Source organism: Alosa alosa, chromosome 12 (genome assembly GCF_017589495.1).
Source record: "Alosa alosa isolate M-15738 ecotype Scorff River chromosome 12, AALO_Geno_1.1, whole genome shotgun sequence".
NCBI lineage: Eukaryota > Metazoa > Chordata > Actinopteri > Clupeiformes > Clupeidae > Alosa > Alosa alosa.
This window is the reverse complement of record NC_063200.1, coordinates 33,026,377-33,046,801: the sequence shown is the minus strand read 5'-3', so window position 1 is coordinate 33,046,801 and position 20,425 is coordinate 33,026,377. Positions and strand designations below refer to the sequence as shown.

At 39.7% G+C, this 20,425-nt stretch overlaps 1 protein-coding gene across 1 annotated transcript in view; it reads right to left on the bottom strand.

The window, feature by feature from the left end:
- LOC125304551 (inactive tyrosine-protein kinase PRAG1) overlaps nucleotides 1-20,425 on the bottom strand; it is a 68,746-nt gene that overhangs the window by 3,760 nt on the left and 44,561 nt on the right. Inside the window, exons 4-5 of the mRNA XM_048258936.1 lie at nucleotides 3,566-3,705; nucleotides 1,706-2,433 (exon numbers count right to left, since the gene is read on the bottom strand). Of these exons, the coding sequence (XP_048114893.1) occupies nucleotides 1,706-2,433; nucleotides 3,566-3,705 (868 nt within the window). The remainder of the gene's footprint in view (nucleotides 1-1,705; nucleotides 2,434-3,565; nucleotides 3,706-20,425) is intronic.

The following is a 20,425-nucleotide window of genomic DNA, read 5'->3' as shown; positions in this document are numbered from 1 at the left end:
TTCTGGAATAACCCCCAAGACTGTCAGAGAGCATGGTAGGAGGCAGAGCTTTTTGCTACTTAGTGCCTGTCCTATGGAACAACCTTGATCAAAGAAGTGGACACTCTCCACCTGTAAAAGTGGAGTTTGTGATTCTGACGAAGGATTGTTGATATTTGAGTTCAACAACATCCAATCAAACTTACACCCTTACCTTCTGTACTACTGAAGCAATGTGTTGATTGGGTTGTGGTGCTTTCTGCCAGTATTTGTTTTGCCGTTTACAAAGCCAACATGGTGTACAAACACAGAAGTTATTTTTTGTCAAATTCAGCAAATTGCTCCTCAACCCCTCTAGCTGTCTGTTCAATGTAAAAAAAAAGAGTTTGTACACAGTCACTGCCTTGTAAATGGGAAACAAAGGAAGGGAAACATTCTCCCATTTGTGAGCAAATACTTTTTTTTAGGTGCCTACAGTTTGTGTTACACCTGTACTGTGTTATGCATATTATTTCCTACGCCGTCCGATCACACCCACAGAGCTTAACTTCAGAATTAAGGTGGCCCAATAAAAAGGTCGTCATCTATTGATTTACATTCATGGGAGAGGAAGGGCCCATAGGGTCTTGGATGAAATCACACAACCAATCAAGATGTTGCTTCAGGGCTGTGGGGTGTAACTTGATTGGCTGTTGAGCTCAAATATCACCAACATTTTGCCTGAAATTGCATCTTAAATCATTGAATGCCAAGCTGTTTTCGGAAGTTTTGTCCTAGAGTGCCAGCAATCTAGACCATTGTTGATGATTTTTGTAAAGCCACAGCATATTCTGTGTTATAGCTATGAACACATACAATGGCTCGTTTGAAAGGTGAGACTTTAAGCTCTCAGTGGGTGCAAACCGTGTATTTCTACACGCCTCTGTTCCTGAGAAATCCCAAGCTAAACAGTGGCTAGTTTTCATCAAAATCGCTGTTTTTTTTTCTAGAAATGGAGATATAACGTCTTTCATGAAATATGAAATGTTGCCTAAAAAGTTTCCGGGAAGTGACCTGGCGAGACTGCCACCTAGTGATAGCCCCATGAAAATGGCCTGGTTTTGAGCTGACGTGCATGCGTCACTGATTCGACCCAAAGCAGCAACCGAGTTATGATAAAATGTCCAGATTGTGCGTTTTCATGAGTTTTCGATCATCATATATTTCATTTCCATTCACCACAGAGTTCCCAAAATCAAATATAAGGTGTGTTAGAGTGTCTAGTTTCGTAATTTAAAAAAAAAGCTAAAAACGTAATATTACGTTTTTGGCACTCAATGCATGGGAAGGAAAAACGTAATATTACGTTTTTGGCACTCAATGTCTCTTTTCTTCCACTCTCACTATGAAACTTCCCCATCACTACTTTGTTTACTGTCCCTTGCTTCATGCTGCCCATTGTTGCCACCTAATTGTAATTTACTACTGTAAGTCACCTTACAGTGTTTCCCATACATTGACTTATTTGTGGCGGCCCACCACAATATCAACATTGACCACCACACAATGATTTTCCAGGTTGTACTAAATTGTGCTTAAATCTGGTTAGTATCATAACCACACTGTGCTAATTTGTTAAAAAACTTTTGCATTCAAGTTAATTCTGCAAACCAACTACCACAAATGGAATTCAATTCTCTGGGAAACACTGTATCCTCTTACATAAATGGCCACTACTGCTTGTTACCTTGACAGCATAAGGGTTGCTTGCATCTGAAGCACAGGAGGCTGAGTAGTAGATCGCATCCCCTGCCTGGCAGCTAGGCTTGTTGCAGGTTAACTTGAAAAGGGACCAGTTGCTCTCGTGGAAGCGCAGGGTATTTCCCTGGTTACGAGTAAAGTGGTCTTCGCACTTGATGGCCAGCCTGCGCAGCGACTCTGCGTATAGCCCACCCAGCTTGGAGTAAATACCCTCTCGACTGTCCATGTTGCTGAGCAGGGTCTGCAGCTGCAGGGTAGAGCCAGAGGGGGCAGGACAGCTCAGTTGAGGTGAGGAGACTGTTGTCACACTGCCACGGCTGTGACTACCCAGACGGCCCAACCTTGCCTCTTCCACTATGCAGGAACGTAGTGGCCGGTTCAAGGGAAGAGGACAGTTTTCCAGACAATCAGAGGATGAGTATAAGGGTCGTGCATCCACAGGACTGGAGGGGGCACCATCAGGCCCACAAACATTATCTTCTGACTTATAAAATGGCAAGCGTGGTCTGCCTCGCATAGTCACTCCTCCCCCCGTCTCGCCAGGTGCTGACACCGTGCGATTCACTAGCTTCTTCTCAGGGAGAGGAGGTGGCTGCAGTTGCTGGCCCAGGCTGTTACTTGGGTAAGGCTCAAAGTTGGGGGAACTTGCAGTGGTGACAAGAGGGTTGGTGGAAACCAGGGATGGGCATAGTTGTTCTGTGCCATCCAGCCCACCTAAAGAAAAAGAGTTAAAGAATTAAAAAAAAAAAAATTGCTCCTCATTTCCGGTCTTTCATTTACTGTATTTTCTAAAATTATTTGAGAAGAATAACCATTTAAGACATTAATTATTTGTTTGTTAGCACATTAACATACACTCTACAGGTAAAATGCAAGCATTAAATTAGTTTAAAAGAGTGTATAATGAATTTTTTTTTTTTTTTTTAAATATATTTTTTTGGGCTTTTATGCCTTTAATGCGACAGGATAGTGGAGAATGACAGGAAGTGAGTGGGAGAGAGAATCGGGGTAGGATCCGGAAAGGACCACGGGGCGGGAATCGAACCCGGATCGCCGGCGTACGGTGCAGGTGCCCCAGCCAGCAGTTGGACTTGACTTTGGGTAATCTTTATATGGGGATTTACTTGGGACTTCGGGACTTGACAAACAAAGAAAGTCTGTGTGTACTACTCTCTGCTACATCTAAACATCAGAATTTTCACTGAAGGCTCATAGTGAGCAATACAGTTTAAACAGTCTGACTAAGAGCACCTATGGTTACTGTTTAACAGGACAACACTTTAAGCACCTCTGCCAACTAATACTTCTAGGACTTTATAAAAACTCCTACCATGGAATCTTAACATAGCCTAAAACATAATCTTTTGTACTTCTCCTAAATGTTTAATTTAAAGATTAAGTATAACAGCTTTAACATATGCTGAGGTCAGATGTTTTCTTGATCAAAGTCCTTCTCAGAGACTTGAGAAAATACATGCGTTTGAACTAGGACCCCCGCCCCCACCACACACAATAGCAAAGCATGCACGAGTTAATCTTTAAATCCTGGAAAACATTCACAATTCCACCTTTTTATATGAAACACCACCTCTCCACCTTTTGGTTTGAATGTTAATAATCAGTGTCTTGATAAATACAGTCCTAGTTTGAATACAAAAACAGAACCAGCTGCAGAATGACTTCCCCCCTATTTGAACTATGTCACAGTTGTTTGGAGATCATGCCAATGATACAGTATATTTGCAAATAGCCATCTAACTCCCTATCAGGTTAGGAGAAGGGCTCTATGGCAAATCATTCGCCTCATACCCATCAAACAAAATGATTTACGTTGGTTTACACTCACAGGTATCAGGCTGAAGTGGAGTGGAGGACGTCGACAGGCTGTTGCCCAATTCTCGCAGAGATTGTGTCAGACTGTCCACTGATCCCTGCTGACTCACCTGATCCAGCTCCACACTGCTCTGGCTCATCTTAGGACATGGCCTGCACAGATGAACAAGAAATGTAGACATGTGATTGGGTTCATGGCAGCAAGCGCATGCCTTTTTTTTCTTAATCTCTTTACCCTTTGATTGATAGTACATAAATTTGCGTGCCACCAGAGATGGTAAAAGTACACACTTTCCATACCCAAGTAAAAACTCTAGTAAAAGTATGAGTAGTAAAAGTAACAAAGTAACCCCACCCCCCTCCAATTCATAAACTAGCAAAGTAACCCCCCCCACACACACACAGCATGATTTGCAAGAGTAGAGAATGGAGAAAAATTGACAGGCATGATCGTCAATGTGCGCCAGTCGTATTTTGTACCGTTATGCGGTACATCTACTTTATGTTTTTTTTTTCCCATTATGATAAACATACTATAACTAATGAATACATGATCATTTTGGGAACAGTTTACACAATTAAATCTTGTTTTAACAATAGGAACATTTGTAACTCCCATGGCCGTTGCTAGCAGATGAAAACATTCGGGGCTTGGTCCATAGAGTCTAAACGGTTCTCATAATTCCATTTTGCCTGCACTTGCTGCTCACATTTGATAGATTAATCCACAGACTCTAGCCACATATGTGCCACATTTATTGAATAATATGGACAATAATATTTTGACAATTAAAGGATGTAATGACCTGTTGCTATCTTGACATTTCTGTTTGCTATTAAAAATGAACTATAGGCTATAGCCTAGCCACTTAGCCGAATTACGTTATAAATAGCAAAGATGCATATCATGTTATGTTTAACTTAAAGGTAGGGTATGGGATTCTCTTTTTTGGCCATTTTTGCAAAATCACTTGAAATCCTATTCCTAATGGAAATTAAACAAACCCATCATCTGTGGAACAGGCAGGGCTCGAAAAACATTGGAAGTTCGTCAATCAAACGGTCATACTATACCCCTCCCCCCTCGCGTGCGTGACCCCCTTCGTGCACATACTCAAAGCTCGTGACCCAGTCAGAGCAAGTGCGAAGTGCAAGGTACTTCCATCTGACATTATCCTGCAGTACCAGAGCTAGCTGATAACTAGAAGATAATGGCAGACAAGACGCCACCACCACCACTACTAGCAAACGTAAAAAGGAAATCTATATTTGAGAGAGCAATTGCGAATAAAACGGCTGAAAGAGTAAAAAGCGAAAACAAGAGTCATCCTAGGCGCTGTTTTCCAACGTTGGCGACAACTGAAGGATCAGGAAGGTCTACAAACAGATGCGGCTGTGGCATTTTTTCTGCTGAAAAGCCGATGAACTATTAACCTGCGCGGACAAGTTATGGAGTATTTTTGTCATTTATACAACAGTAAAACCACAAAGTTAACAGGTCATTATGGGCTCTTTCCGTGAGCATATTAGCAGCTACATGTGGCTAACACAAACAATTGCAGTGTTGTGGTCCTGGCTATTGGCTTGTAATCTTTTATAGTCAACGTCTATTAGTTATGGAGCTAAATTTGTCTCAATAATATATGTATATGCGCAGAGGGGGATCCACAAATATTTCTTGATTTGCATGTGTGTTTTGATATCCACAAATAAAATAATCATATTTGTTTTTTTAATTATATTTTAAATATCTGCATTTGTGGATCACCAGCACACGCATTCTTCGCTTTCCAAAGTTACATGTTTTTGAGACGTTCTTCGCATGAAAGTCGCACAAATCCACACGCAAAAAAATCATATATTTTGTAACTTGTAAATTGTTTTTCACAATTGTAGATGTGTGAGACAAATTGAGACAAATTTAGCTCCATAAGTAAGTTCATAAGTCTGTATTTTCTTATGTACTGTATTTAAAATCATGCGCCTTCGGGCATTTGAGGAACTTCGGGCATTTGTGTGACTACTTGAATTTCCCCTTGGGGATCAATAAAGTATCTATCTATCTATCTACAACCCTTTTGGAGATGAATAAAGAACGTAGAACTAGCTAGCTAACTAACCTGCTTGGGGAGGAAGCTGATGTGAGCGATTGTATGCATCATAGACTATACAGTCTATGGTATGTATGTATGGAGACTAGAGCTCGTATAGTGCAGCCTACGCTAGCCTGGTTCGCTCTCGCGCATCTGAGTTTTCGCTCGTGCATGATTGCACGTCCATGTTCTTTGAATCTGCTGGCCGTTTTGCGAATCCCATACCCCACATTTAACTCATTGAGTGCCAAAAACGTAATATTACGTTTTTAGCTTCTTTTTTTTTAAATTACGAAACTAGACACTCTAACACACCTTATATGTGATTTTGGGAACTCTGTGATGAATGGAAATGAAATATATGACGATCGAAAACTCATGAAAACGCACAATCTAGACATTTTACTGTATCTGGACATTTTATCATAACTGGGTTGCCGCTTTGTGTCGAATCAGTGACGCATGCAAGTCATCTCAAAACCAGGCCATTTTCGTGGGTCTATCACTAGGTGGCAGTCTCTCCAGGTCTCGCTGATCACTTCCTGGAAAGTTTACAGGCAACACTTCATATTTCATGAAAGACGTTATATCTCCATTTCTAGAAAAAAAACAGCGATTTTGATGAAAACTAGCCACTGTTTAGCTTGGGATTTCTCAGGAACAGAGGCGTGTAGAAATACACGGTTTGCACCCACTGAGAGCTTAAAGTCTCACCTTTTAAACGAGCCATTGTATGTGTTCATAGCTATAACACAGAATATGCTGTGGCTGTACAAAAATCATCAACAATGGTCTAGATTGCTGGCACTCTAGGACAAAGCTTCCGAAAACAGCTTGGCATTCAATGAGTTAAGGAGAACGAACCATTGAAGACTCACTAATTCGATTCTAAAAAGGCAAAGTAAGTATAGGTCAGCACGGATTGGCCATGCCAACTAGGTGAGTGCAGGGCAGGCTGATAACCTACCTGAACTTGTAAATGACGAGAAGAGCATAAATCCGCCATCTCCTTGTCCTTGTTGCCTTTATGATTTCCTTATAACTTTCTTATACCAACTAGGAAATGCAAACATTGACATGCCCAGCCCTGGAACACTCTCTCTGTCCTTTACTTTTTTTGTGCGGGCTCTAAGTAGCCTACGTTCCAAATTATGCACAGTGTGGTAAGGTAATGTTCAAGTGAGATCCTGCTTGTATGTTTGATAAATAGATCCATCTCATTTCAAGGTTTTAATACATGATCGGAATATAAACTATATGCCATACCTAACGACGCCACTGGGAACTCTGTTACCATGTAACTCCGTTACCATGACTTATGAAACATATATGTCTTAGACTACGTACTATGTAAAGCGACCGTGGGTTTGAGAAAGGCGCTATATAAAATAAACATATTATTATTATTATTATAAGAAATGTATGTCAAAATTAGTCAGTCGCAAAATCTTTGGTCATATTATAGGAAACAAGTGTAGAAACACTTCTATACAAGCTATTTTAGTGTTATATTTTGATAACCACATGTATGATGTTGATTTTTATGGTAAGAAAGTGATCTTCATTTTCTGTAACTCCGTTACCAAGCACTTTCTGGCTTTAAAATCATATGAAGATTTAATTTCACCAGATCATTTTGTGCTACTATTTAAGTACATGTAGGCACATACAAACTGACATATTGTTCTTAACTTTTGGTTCATTAATTGACTTAGTGGCACCAAAAAAATCTAGTGGGAGTGTAACTCTGTTACAGCGTGATCTTCCCTGTCTATTTCCACCTGATTGCAGAAACATTTGTTTTCTTTTTCTGTAGTTCCGCGGTTCCTTGATCAATTGCGCAGCGAATTCTCAGATGAAGCACCCGGCCTAAAATCACTTGACGGCTCCGCGGACCAGCAGTCTCCACGTTGCGTTGAGTCACTCCACGGTGGTGGTCATAGTTTGAGAAACGCTGTACTAGCCTATGTAGTGCACCCCTCTGCTTTAAAGGGACACTTCACCTATTTGCATTAAGCTTTGTATCGTTAGAAACACAGTCATGTTTTTGAATGGTCGTGCATCATTCCCTCATTTTCCCCTGAGACGGGAGAAATACGGATTTCAGTGTTGCAGTTCCTGCTTTCAATGACCAAAAAAAGTCATTTTGCGTCAATGAAAGCAGGAAGTCTCATATCTTTGTTGAGACTACAAACACTCTACAAACACTACAAACACACTTTTTCCATGGGGTGGGACCCACTCACGCTACAGACCTATTACAGATCAGTAGGTGGGACTTGCAGAAACTAAAAGCAATATCCGCCATCTTTTTTAAGCTAAGTTAACAGGCTAGGCTCTTGTACTGCGAAGAAGGCTGAAAGTAATGACGATGGCGGTGACGATGTATTTGGATGTGCAGTGGCCTTACCCATGTAAAAACAGAATGCATAATAACATTTTGTACTAGAACACATTTTGTACATTATATATTTGGAAACGTACTATAATTGGAAATGTATTATTCTAGCAATATAAATGGCATAGTGCATGGTATTTCCATAACCATGAGATGCGCGCTTCACGATGATGGCAATAAGTTGTTAACAGTCATTCACCAAGACAGCAGCAATCTATCTAAACAATTTTGAAATGTTTCCATATGAAGAACAGGACCTTAGTTATATGGCCACAAGATTGAGTGTAACATATACAATGATTGTTTTAATTTTAAAATCCTTATTAATGCCAAAGGAACTATTAATGAGTCTCTCTGTGTGCTTGTAGATAGGCCTTGGCTAGTTCCTGGGGGAGTGGCTTGGTAGAGCAGCAAGAGCAGTGGAAGGCAGGGAATTATGTGAGTTGTTGGCTTTCATCCACATGAGCCAAAAACAAATTTTTGCCTTTTTCTCGTTGAAGGTGGCACTGACTTAATAATGACTCCACATTTTTACCAGCCTGGAAAATCCAGACCCTGGTAAGGGTCTGGCCACGAATAATGAAAATGGCCCAACTCAAGGGGCGGCACCAAGCATGCACTTGAAAATCTCATTGCACTCAATTGGATCACACTACAACCAATGTTTACTGACTGATTCCAGACTTCGACACAATTGGATAACACTATGACCAATGTTAACTGACTGATTCGTTGCAGCGCTGTCGTCATCTGTTTAGCTCGCCTCATGGTCCGCCTATATCAGATACAATGATGTGATTGGTTCCTCGCGATGCAAGTGGTAAAAGTAATGTGCATCGTTACATGCTAGCTGCAATACCTGTCTAAAGAGCTTACAGTTTACAGTTTATATTAGAACTGGGTTTCTAGCGGCGAGCGCAGCGTGTGACCCCCCTTTAGGCAGAGTAGTTTTAAAAAAATAAATCAAGCAAGCTTGTTGCCTACTACCAAGCCAAGGATGAAGTTGCAGAGAAACAAACATTCTGTTTGAGGTAAGCTTGCTCGCAGAATAGGCCTAGTAGTAAAATGTCGGAATATTTTCCCACAAAAGAAAATCAAACAAAGAATAGGGTGTTTTGTCATCTGTTAACACACTGAATTCAACAAAGTTTTCCATTATCATGTAACCATTGTTTTGGCATTGCCCCTTAGGTGTTTTTTTAGGTGTTATTGCCCCTTACAGTTGCAAAGTCAACCCCCTTTTTGCATCACTATTGTTGTCCCATCCATTTAGGTTGCAATCAGCCTTGATGCTATGAAAGCACAAAATAAAATAATTGATAACTTGCCTCAAAAAAGTAACAAGCCAGTTTTGAAAATGTAAGTAGTAAAGTAAAAAAGTTATATAAGCTAAAATAAATACTCAATAATGAAAATGCTACACAGTAGTACAGTACAGTACTAAAGTATTTGTACATTACTTCCCACCTCTGCAAGCCACAACAGGAGCATACATGGATTCTTTACTTTTCATTCTTTTTACACTCAAAAATAACCGTCTTCCTATTGGTTAATGTTTAATCATTCAGAGCTAGTGTAACAAAACCACAGGAAGTGGTATACTCTCGGCTATAAAAGGCCAACACAAGACACATGACTAGCTTCACTTCCTTCTATAAGCCTATGTTTGCTGTTTTTTTTTTTTTCACTGAGTGTTTCGGAAACATGCATACTCCACAGTGATAAGACAAGATGTGTCTACCACTGCACCATCTATTCCGTGAAAATACTAGGTAGTTTAGGGTGCATTACTGTCAGGCCATGTCTCAAACACGTTCCATTTGCTAAGTTAGGACACATGTAACTCCTCTCTTAGTTACTCTCTATTGGCTTCCCATAGCAGCCAGAATTAAATTCAAATCCCTCACTCTGCCCTATAGGACACTTACTGGATCTGCCCCTTGCTACTTGAATTCCATGTTCCAGCTCTACACCCCCAATTGCCCACTGCAGTCCTCTGATGAGCGTCTGCCGTGTCGACCAGCCATTAACGCTAAGAGGTCACATTCAATACTCTTTACCTCGGTGGTTCCTCGTTGGTGGAATGAGTTGCCTGTTGATCTGCGGTGGTCCTGTGACAGTTTTGAGACTATGAGAGGGGTTTAAAGACTCATCTGTTCAGTTTACCTTCCCTGCACCGTCCTATGCTACTTTTAAAAGCCCCAACTGCCACTGATATGTTGGTCATTGTAACACTAACCAACACATATTTATTAATACTACATTAAATTGTTGGCACTAAAATCACCTAATAATTACAGTGTACCTTTAAGATATGTTTTTCTTAAGTCTTTTAACAATAGCTAAAACTACACCACACACTTAGCTGAATAGCAAATGTTCAACTTAAAACTATATTTTGCTCATTAAACACCAACTCTACATCAGAATCAAAAAAGTTCTCCACAAACACTGCACCAAACTAAATACCAAAATCACTTTTCACACACAGGCTTAATTAAAATACCAACAGCTGGTGGCATTACAAAAATGTCATTACTTTTCATGTTTCAGTTTTCTTCCAAAATCATTCAAACAAAATTAAATAATAACATACCTCTGCTGAAGATAAGCACAGAAAAAGCATAGTGTTTGTTGTGGCGTTTTTAAAGTCAACCTCCGCAAATAACATCACAGCAACATTTATCAGCAGAAAATAAATCACTTGCATTATAGTAACCACACAGCATGCAGTTCTATCCTTCGGTCCTCTTCTTATTTTTGCTATCAATTCTCATGCACACAGTGGGGGCACAGTAAGCCTTAAGGGCAGGGGGCTTGGCGAGTGACCCAGTGAGGAACTGCCAGAGGGGACAATCTGCTCAGCCTGCCCCTTGTTATGGTTCTATGAGGCACCTGCTGATCATGGGTGACTAACCTGTAAAACCAGCATGTAAATGTCACACTACCTTCAAGCAGTGAATGCAACCCTTACTGTGAGACATCGCTGCACATTGAGGTTATTTAAAACTCAAGAATGGGCTTTGATAGCTCAATAGAGTAAAACAGATTTCTAAACCATCTGGTCATTAAATGATTCACTGGTACAAAACAAGTGGTAGCTCATAGCTCACAGCTAGCATCACTTGTTCTTTCCAGTCTAGCCAGCTTTTGATTTATCATGTTCATAAATGTGTTATACTGTAATGTCTAGAGCGTGTTTGTGTGTATATGGATGCTATATGATACTAATATACGTGTTCATGGATGAAAACCTTTCGAGTGTGTAACAAACCCAAGCCAAGTTGTTACTATTTATGTCTTATGGTTCATTAAAACACACATTTATAGATAGGATCTAATAGATTTGTTTATGTGACTGTGTGTGGTGAAGGTAAGGTGAAAGAATAGCCTTTACAGCTGATTAGGAAAAGGAAAAAACCTAGATATTTTATTAAATAACATTTCAATAGCCTACCTTGGAACACCAGAGGATTTAAATATATTATTGTATATCAGTATTATATTATATCCTGAGCAAATTCTGAATTTCTGATATTCATGACAACACTTTATGCAGATTATAGCATTCTATTACAACTCTACCTCTTTAATTTAGCTATCTGGTTGAAGCCTGGAAATATAAAAAGTAGCATAGTTGGCTAGCTTATCATTTTAACTGGTTGGACTGGTCAGTTTCCCCATGTGTGTTTTTAAAATGCAAGAGTTTAAAATAAATGTGTGCAGCATGCTAATAATGCTAACCGGATTTAATATTAATTTAGCTAGTCATCTTCTATGCGTCCTTGTTTTCACAATTGTGAATGTATTAATTAAATGTGCATGAAATGTTTGGATTAAATGCGCCCATTTGTCCATCAACCGCATGCGCCAGAGAAAGAGGGGAGAGAGAGAGAGAGAGAGAGAGAGAGAGAGAGAGAGGGGCAAGAGGGGGTTTACTTCTATACTGTTTGGTAATGTTGCACGCATAGTCTAGAATAAAAAAAGCTGAATAAAAAAATGAGAGCTATGAAATTATGATTAATTTATGGACAACATACCGGTAACACTAGAAGGGGTGTGTCCACGATTCTGCCTTCTCACACCGCAGGTTCGTGGATATTAGTGATGGATACTGATACTGGCATCGGGCTGATACTGGGCTCATATACTCGTACTCATAAAAATTTCCCGATACCACCCACCGATACTTAGTTTCCCTTAAATTATTGTAGCCTCTACACTTTCATGAAGCCTACTCGCTACGTGTAGCAGCTATTTCAGTCTTGCACTTAAAGAACATACAACAAGCTAGATTCATGTATCTGCGTAGAATGCAGATAATACCCTCGCACGTATGGTTTTCTGTTTTAACTATAGCTCATCTAAACTATGCGTGAGTGTAGCCTAGTTGTTGTTGTGCATCACTGGTGTAGTGTAGCCAACAATCTTTGGTGTACCTCTGTACTTTGCGCTAGTTGGGAATAAGTAGCCTAGCACAGGGCTTCAAATTAATTTTTCAAAATGGGGGATTCCACCCTTAGGTTATTCATATAGGGGGGATTTACACAATTTGGGGGTGATTATGAGATTATGATACCAAGTCAAGAATTGCGATTTCGATACTTCTTCGATACTTTTTTTAAAAATGTATGTGATTTGGGGGCCCCCACCACCTTGACGTCGTCAGTAATATTGAATATAATGTAGTGGGATCATTCACAACAGTGGCCATCCTTGCGATAGTGGATTCTGCTTGACTCTCTCCACACACACTAACACACACTTAAAATGATTGCTTGTGTGATATGTTTCTATTTCATATATTTTTTAAATTCATATAGAGTGTATTTAGTTAAAAATGTATAGTATTTTACTAGTAATTACTAGTAGCTAAACATATTTAGTCATTTGAATGCTTCATATTGATTTTTAAACCATTACATTTAGGCATATCTTTAATGTGGTGTGTAGGTCTAATTGAGTGCACATTGGTGATGTGTAGGTGTAATTGAGTGCCTGTCACTTTAAGAAATGCGTGAGAGTAATTAGCCTTCATCCTGACGGTTTTAGGCCTAGTCCACACGTACCAAACCGATCTTTACCATGTTTACTATGTACTATGTTTTAAAAAAAAAAAAAAAAAAAAAAAAGGCAACGAAATTGTGAGTTTCCAGAGCGTGTTACTCCACACCCAAGTCAAGTCAAGTCAAGTCAAGTCAAGTTTATTTATATAGCACATTTCATACACAGAGGTCATTCAATGTGCTTTACATAAACAAAACCAAACAATAATAACAAATAAAAGCATAGAAGGGCAATATAGTCAAAGAATAGTTAAAAGGTAAAGATCATAATAAAAAGAAAACATAAAACACAAGGTAAAATCATTTAAAAATAAAGAATAATTAGTAAGCAAAAACAAAGGCAAAAGTAGTAAAAAAAAGTAATAAAAGACAAAGTAGAATAATTATCAAGGCAGATTCAGAATTTGTAACTCGGCACAGTTAGCAGAAAGCATGTGAGAACAGTTTGGTCTTAAGTCTAGATTTAAAACTGGCTACAGTTGGGGCCTTTTTAATGTCATCCGAAAGTTGGTTCCACAGCTGAGCCGCATAGCAGCTAAAAGCTGCTTCACCATGTTTAGTTCTAACTGTAGGTTTTACTAGCAGGTTTTTCACCTGGGACCTGAGAGGACGAGAAGGTGTGTACTGCTGAAGCATGTCTGACAAGTATTTAGGTCCTGCTCCATTTACTGATTTATAAACAAGCAATAGTGCTTTAAAGTCAATTCTGTGACTTACTGGAAGTCAGTGCAAGGACTTAAGAATTGGAGTAATGTGGTCAGTCCTAGCTGCTGCATTTTGTATCACCTGAAGCTGTTTAATAGTTTTTTTAGGAAGGCCTGTGAACAGTCCATTGCAGTAATCAACCCTGCTGGAGATAAATGCATGAATGAGTTTTTCTAAGTCATGTTTTGACATCAGCCCTCTGAGTTTGGCAATATTTTTGAGGTGGTAAAAAGCTGATTTAGTTATCGCTTTCATGTGGCTGTTGAAATTTAGATCACTGTCAATTAACCCTTAGAACCCGATTGACGCAAAGTGCGTCAAAAAACACACCCTTTCTTCTCTGTTAAATTGCTCCAGATCTGTTCATCGCAGCAAGATGAAACCTTTATTGCATGACAGAGCAGAAGTGGGGCTTTCCAAAGAGACTACACACTTGTCTGTATGATCAAGTATAAAAATAAAAAAAAATCATGAAATTAAATCAAATTGGAACATATTTTACAGTCTATACATCTCTGCGTTCACCTGCGCACCCATTACTCTCGTTTGAATTACTTGCGAACCCGTGATCGCATAGATATGGCAAGCATATTAGATGAAAGAGGAGACACAGGGTTATCCATTGGTACCATGTATATCGATTCTTCTGGCTTATAAAAACAGACTAAGTGACTGCAAAATAATAACGCAATAATAACACAAACCAACGCTGCACACCCATTACTCTCGTTTGAATTACTCACGGACCTGTGATCGGATAGATATGCCACGCATGTCAGATGAAAGAGGAGACACAGAGCTATCATTTGATACCAAGTACATCCTTCTGGGTTATAAAACAAACGAAGTGACAGCAAAATAATAACTTCATATTGCTGGACTTACCCCACGTTTTTGTCTGTTTTTGTGGCAAAGCATAATCCAACGCTATCGTGTGTTTCTCTATGGCAAAGCATGTTCATAATCCGGTTTTGAGATCCTAGCAAATTCCTGCATGGCATCCAATTCAAGGCTCACATTGCATCCCAATTTGTTCAACAAAGAAACAGCTTTTTTGCCTTTACTTTGTTCATGGCAATCCAGTAAAAAGTTGAGAATCATTATGAGTTCATACACCATAGACACGCTGGCTAACACGCAACCTCGGGTCAAATCAGGTCAGATCAGTTCGTGTCACAGATATGGAGCGCAGAAAGGTCATTTAAATCACTAAATAAAAAAATGGCATTTATTTCTGTAAATCACACACCACATATTTCTGTCAATTTCTCAGCCCCAGAGTATCCCTCCAACATGGCAATTATATTGCCTGTTTCAGGACAGTCTGCCCTACACACACATGAAATGCATGTAGAGCTATGAGCTTGCGGTGGTGAGATACATGTTGAAATATAAGAATTATTATAATACGCTTTTTATGTTTTAATTCTTTAAAAATCAAAATAAAATCAATGCTAGTACTAATACATGAAATGATTGCAGATCTGTATAGCCTAGACTCTGCTGAAAAAAACAATATATAATATGTGTGTGTGGCACTTACAATGACCAGAATAAATCCTGATGAATAAAGGTAGTGAAAATGCCCTAAAAACAGCTTAGGGTTCTAAGGGTTAATACACCAAGATTTTTAACAGTATCCTTTGCCTTCAACCCTTTTGTGTCAAGGAGAGTGGCAACCCTAAGTCTTTCCTCATTTTTACCAAATATAATTACTTTTTTTTTATTAAAATTAGTTTTTTCTTTGTTCAGCTGAAGAAAATTTTGAGACATCCAGGTGTTGATTTGTTCTATACACTGACACATAGATTCAAGAGGACCATAGTCGTTTGGTGATAGAGCTAAGTAAATTTGTGTGTCATCTGCATAGCTATGATATGAAATCAAATTATTTTGAATGATTTGTCCGAGTGGGAGCATATAGAGGTTGAATAATAGTGGCCCCAAGATCGACCCCTGGGGAACACCACAGGTCAAGGACGTTGGTGATGAGGTACAGTTTCCGATGGCAACAAAGAAGCTCCTTTCTTGTAGATATGATTTTAGCCAGCTGATAACTATGCCTGTAAATCCAACCCAGTGTTTCTAGTCTGTGTAGTAAAATATTGTGATCAACAGTGTCAAATGCTGCACTAAGGTCCAGTAGCACTAGGACTGATGTTTTACCTGAATCTGTGTTGAGGCGTATGTCATTGGAAACTTTAGTGAGAGCCGTTTCAGTGCTGTGATTTGCCCGAAAACCAGACTGAAAGTAATCAAAATACCCATTTGATGTTAGGAAGGTGGTTAATTGATTAAAGACTACTTTTTCAATAATTTTGCCAATAAAAGGTAGATTGGATATGGGCCTGTAATTGTTTAGCATGGAGGCATCCAGGTTATTCTTCTTGAGAAGTGGCTTTACAACAGCTGTTTTCAGTGACTTAGGAAAAGTGCCAGACAGCAGTGATACATTTACAATTTGAAGGACATCCGCCGCTATGAGGTGAAAAACAGTTTTGAAGAAATTGGTAGGCAGAGTGTCTAAGACACATGTGGAAGAGCTGAGATTCTGTACCGCTTTTTTCAAGTGTTTCAGTAGTCTATCAAGCTGAACTCTGACATCAAGTTTAGTTTCCCTCTGTTTGTTGCTGGAAGTTCAGGTTGTTGAATTTGTAATTGAGCAAATATGTGGAGTCTGATTTTGTCAATTTTACCTTTAAAAAAAGATGAAAACTCATTGCATTTATTAGTTGAGAGAAGTTCAGGCGCTAATTGTGAGGGGGGATTTGTTAACTTATCAACAGTTGAAAATAGAATACGAGTGTTATTTGAACTTCTATTGATAATGTTAGAAAAGAAAGACTGTCTTGCTTTGCATATTTCAGAGTTATATGTGCGGAGGAGCATCTCTATGGATTTCATAGTGGATCTGAAGTTTGTATTTACTGCATTTTCTTTCAGTCTTCCTACACTCTCTTTTTAGAAGTTTAACTGCTGGATTTTGCCTCCATGGTGCTTTCTGTTTGTCCTTAACTTTCTTGAATTGTAATGGAGCAATGTCATCCATAATGTTTGCCATTTTTGAAATGAATTGCTTGGCATAATTGTTTTCAGGATTATCCACATGCAAGTTTAGATCCCCTGATATAATAAGACAGTCAAACTCTATGCAAACAACTGATAGCAGTTCACCTAGCTCTTCAAGAAAAACTTTAGCTGAATGTTTTGGAGGCCTGTAAATTGTCAGTAATAAAATCTGAGGAGAAGACTTAATGCATGCACACAGATATTCAAATGAAGTAAAGTCACCGAATGACGACTGATTGCACTGAAAAGACGCCTTGAAAATTGTGGCTATCCCCCACCTCTTTTATTTGCTCTGGTAGCACTCAAGAAACTGAAGTTTGGGGGAGCTGATTCGATGAGAGTAGCAGCACTGTTTTCTTGATCTAACCATGTCTCAGTTAAAAGTAAAAAATCAAGGTTGTGTGTGCAAATTAGATCATAAATTAAGAATGATTTGTTTGAAAGAGATCTGATATTTAGGAGTGCTAGTTTTGCTGTAAGTGTTGGGGAAATATGATCCATGGGGGAAATCTGAGGTTGATGTGGTACGGGTAGGAGATTGGACTGGTTTACCCTATAAGCTCGATGCATTTGTGTTCTATTTCTTGTCAATACAGGAATAGAGAATGTCATGGGCTTACTGGGTCCCGGCATGTTCTCAAAACTACTGTCAGTACCATTTATATTGCAGGGACCCTGAGAATATCATGCAATACAGTCATCATATAATTGTCCCCTGCTGCTGCCATCTGTATTTTCCACTGCACATTCCATGCTATATGCCGGCTGAGAAAATGAACTAAGAGGTTGCAGCTGCTTAAGAGATCCTTCTAAACGGGGAGGGGGAGGGCGAGGGGGTGGAGGTGCCCTTCGCTTCTTTGGTGCTAATGATCTTGGGCTAGTAAAACTCTGCATGGCTACTGGTACAGTGGGCAGTGCTTCGACTTGGCCAGCTTCACTCGCGGTCCGCGCGTGGGATCACGCGGTATCACGCGACTTTAATTTGTATTTTTCCAGTGAGACGCTGCAACAACCCAAACAACCGATAGATGGCTCAAGTGAGCAGGGTGTCTCGTAAAAAGAAATGGAGCCTGGAAAACCCTACACAGACTTCACTACAGACTTTAGCAGACTGGTTTAGAAATAATGTAATAGCCAGAAATATGCCTGCCCTGCCCTAATAAAGAAATATTTGGTTAACTGCGAAAGTGAATCCCGTTTGCAGCCGAGAGACGAGGGACAAATTAAACATTCTGGTTTTCTCCGAGTGCAACGATGATAGACAGATGATCATTTGGACAAAATATAGAGTATTAACCTCAGCCAAATGCCTTCCTGTTCCGTCTTGTTATCACAGAGTTACAGGCGATAAACGATTTTTGATGGTCACAAGATTACTTCATTAGGGACTGTTCGTTATTTATTTAAGGGGCTACCGGAGGAGTTTTGGGAGCATTAGTCCAAAAAGACGTGACCCTCCCTCGCCAGCAATACATTTTTCTATGACCTCCAAAGTGATTATGAAAAATCACTGTCAACTTTTTTCCGGTTTATCGCCTACTGTATTTTAACGTTTTTCACATATTTGGCCATAAGCCGTTTATCATCGGCTATCAATTAAACCAAACTACAAAGGCTTAACACTTTACAGGGGGGGAATTAATTGGGCATGAATCATGCTGAACGCTATTTCGCTACCTTAGAATAATAAGGTTCTATCTATGTTTTGAGTAGGTACAACCGGACGATTGAAACGGGACCTAATGAAACATTCGTTTTCTCCGAAAGTGCAACAATGATAGACAGTCATCATTTGGACAAAACATGGAGCATATTAACCTCCGTTGCTCAGCCAAATGCCTTCCTGTTACGCCCTGGTATCAACGGAGTTACAGGCTTATAAATGATTTTTGATGGTCACAAGTTTACTTCATTAGCGGTTTTTTTTTGGATTATTAAAGAGTGTTTTTCATTTAAAGGTTTGACTTCGTGCTTATTCAGTAGAGCATTTAGTGCTCTCCCCAATCCCAGACGTTCACATTGCATGTTTGTTTGTAATGGATGCAACCCTTGAGATAGGCTATGCGCGCTTGACAATGAGTTGTTAACAAAACCAAGACATATAGCCCAGCAGCAATCTAGGGACTGATCGTTATTTATTGAAGGGGCCACCGGAGGAATTTTGAGTGCTTCAGTTGGAAGTTGCATGACCCTCTCTTACCTGCTAGAAATTGTTCAATGACCCTCCGACAGAATTGTTAAAAAAGAAATGACCCTCCCCTGCCAATTGTCTTCCGCCACAGCCACACACACTTTGTGATAACGTTCTTAAATCAATCTTTCCCGTGAGCTTGCATGCTACCAGTCCTTCCTTTTCAAATGTGTTGCGCCTGTTTGCACAATTTCACAAATAGGCTAATCATATGTGATTAATATGACAAATAATCCCTGTGCACGGGGACCGAAACAATGCATGCCAACTTTTTCCGTGTTTATCACGTATTTTAACTTTCCCCGCTGTCTTGCCGTTTTAATGTTTTCCCGTAGAATATCCCATATTTTAATACTCTTTAACGGCGCGATTGTCGTGAGAGCACGATTCATTGGCGCTTGCATGTTCGGCCTTATGTCTACGTGCGCACCTGAGGCTACTCAGCTGCAAGAGAAATAATTTCCCCTGTTTGTATGTTCACTGCAAGTTGGCCTACCATAACTTACCAACTCTGCACTGTAGACTGGCTATTTATATTTTTCTGTGAAATAAGCAAATGTATTTGTTCAACTTTATGAAGCAGAATTACGCATAGGGTACTTGGAACATAATACATTTGACAAAGGACAGATGAATGTTGCTAACGACAAAAATTTCAGTGTTTTACGATGTCTTTGTCATGGGGAAGTGTTTTCCCCCATGCATTTATTCTAGGTTACTGTCAGTGACTGACGCGAGAGAAGCGGGTTCTGTGTTGTGTTGTGTTGCGTTGCGTTAATTTATTTTCATTGGGCATACCGTGCCGTGCCGTCCACAGCTCTTCAGTTCTGACAAAGCCAAAATTACTCCTTTTGAAACAATGAGTGCAGGAAGCGCGTTTGTATGGTTATATTGCTTGACTGTCCCAAGCAGCTTTCAGCCATAAGGCTACTTTGAGAACATTTCAAGTCACCCGACACTAATATTCAAAATGTTGAAAACTATTTCGGCATAGCCTATAAAGCAGTTTAATTAAATGGAATGTTAGTTGTAAACAAACGAGCTACTTGGTGAGGCTTGGCCTCACAGATGCTTCGTGCCTTAGATGGCAGGAAAAATCTTCACGATAGGCCTATTAACTAACCACCCGATTCACGCGTTGGCTGGGGAAGGGGGCCATCAGACAATTGTCCCCAGTTAATCCGCCCTTCCCCCAAAAAAATCACACCTTCCCACCTCAGCTTAAAAGAAGTCAAGAGGACTCCCTTACTCACAGACCTATTCACAAACCTGCGGTTTTGAAATCCTATGCAGCTACAGGAGCTTCCAATCATGAGGAAGCAATTTTGCATTGTAGGCATAACTAACATGC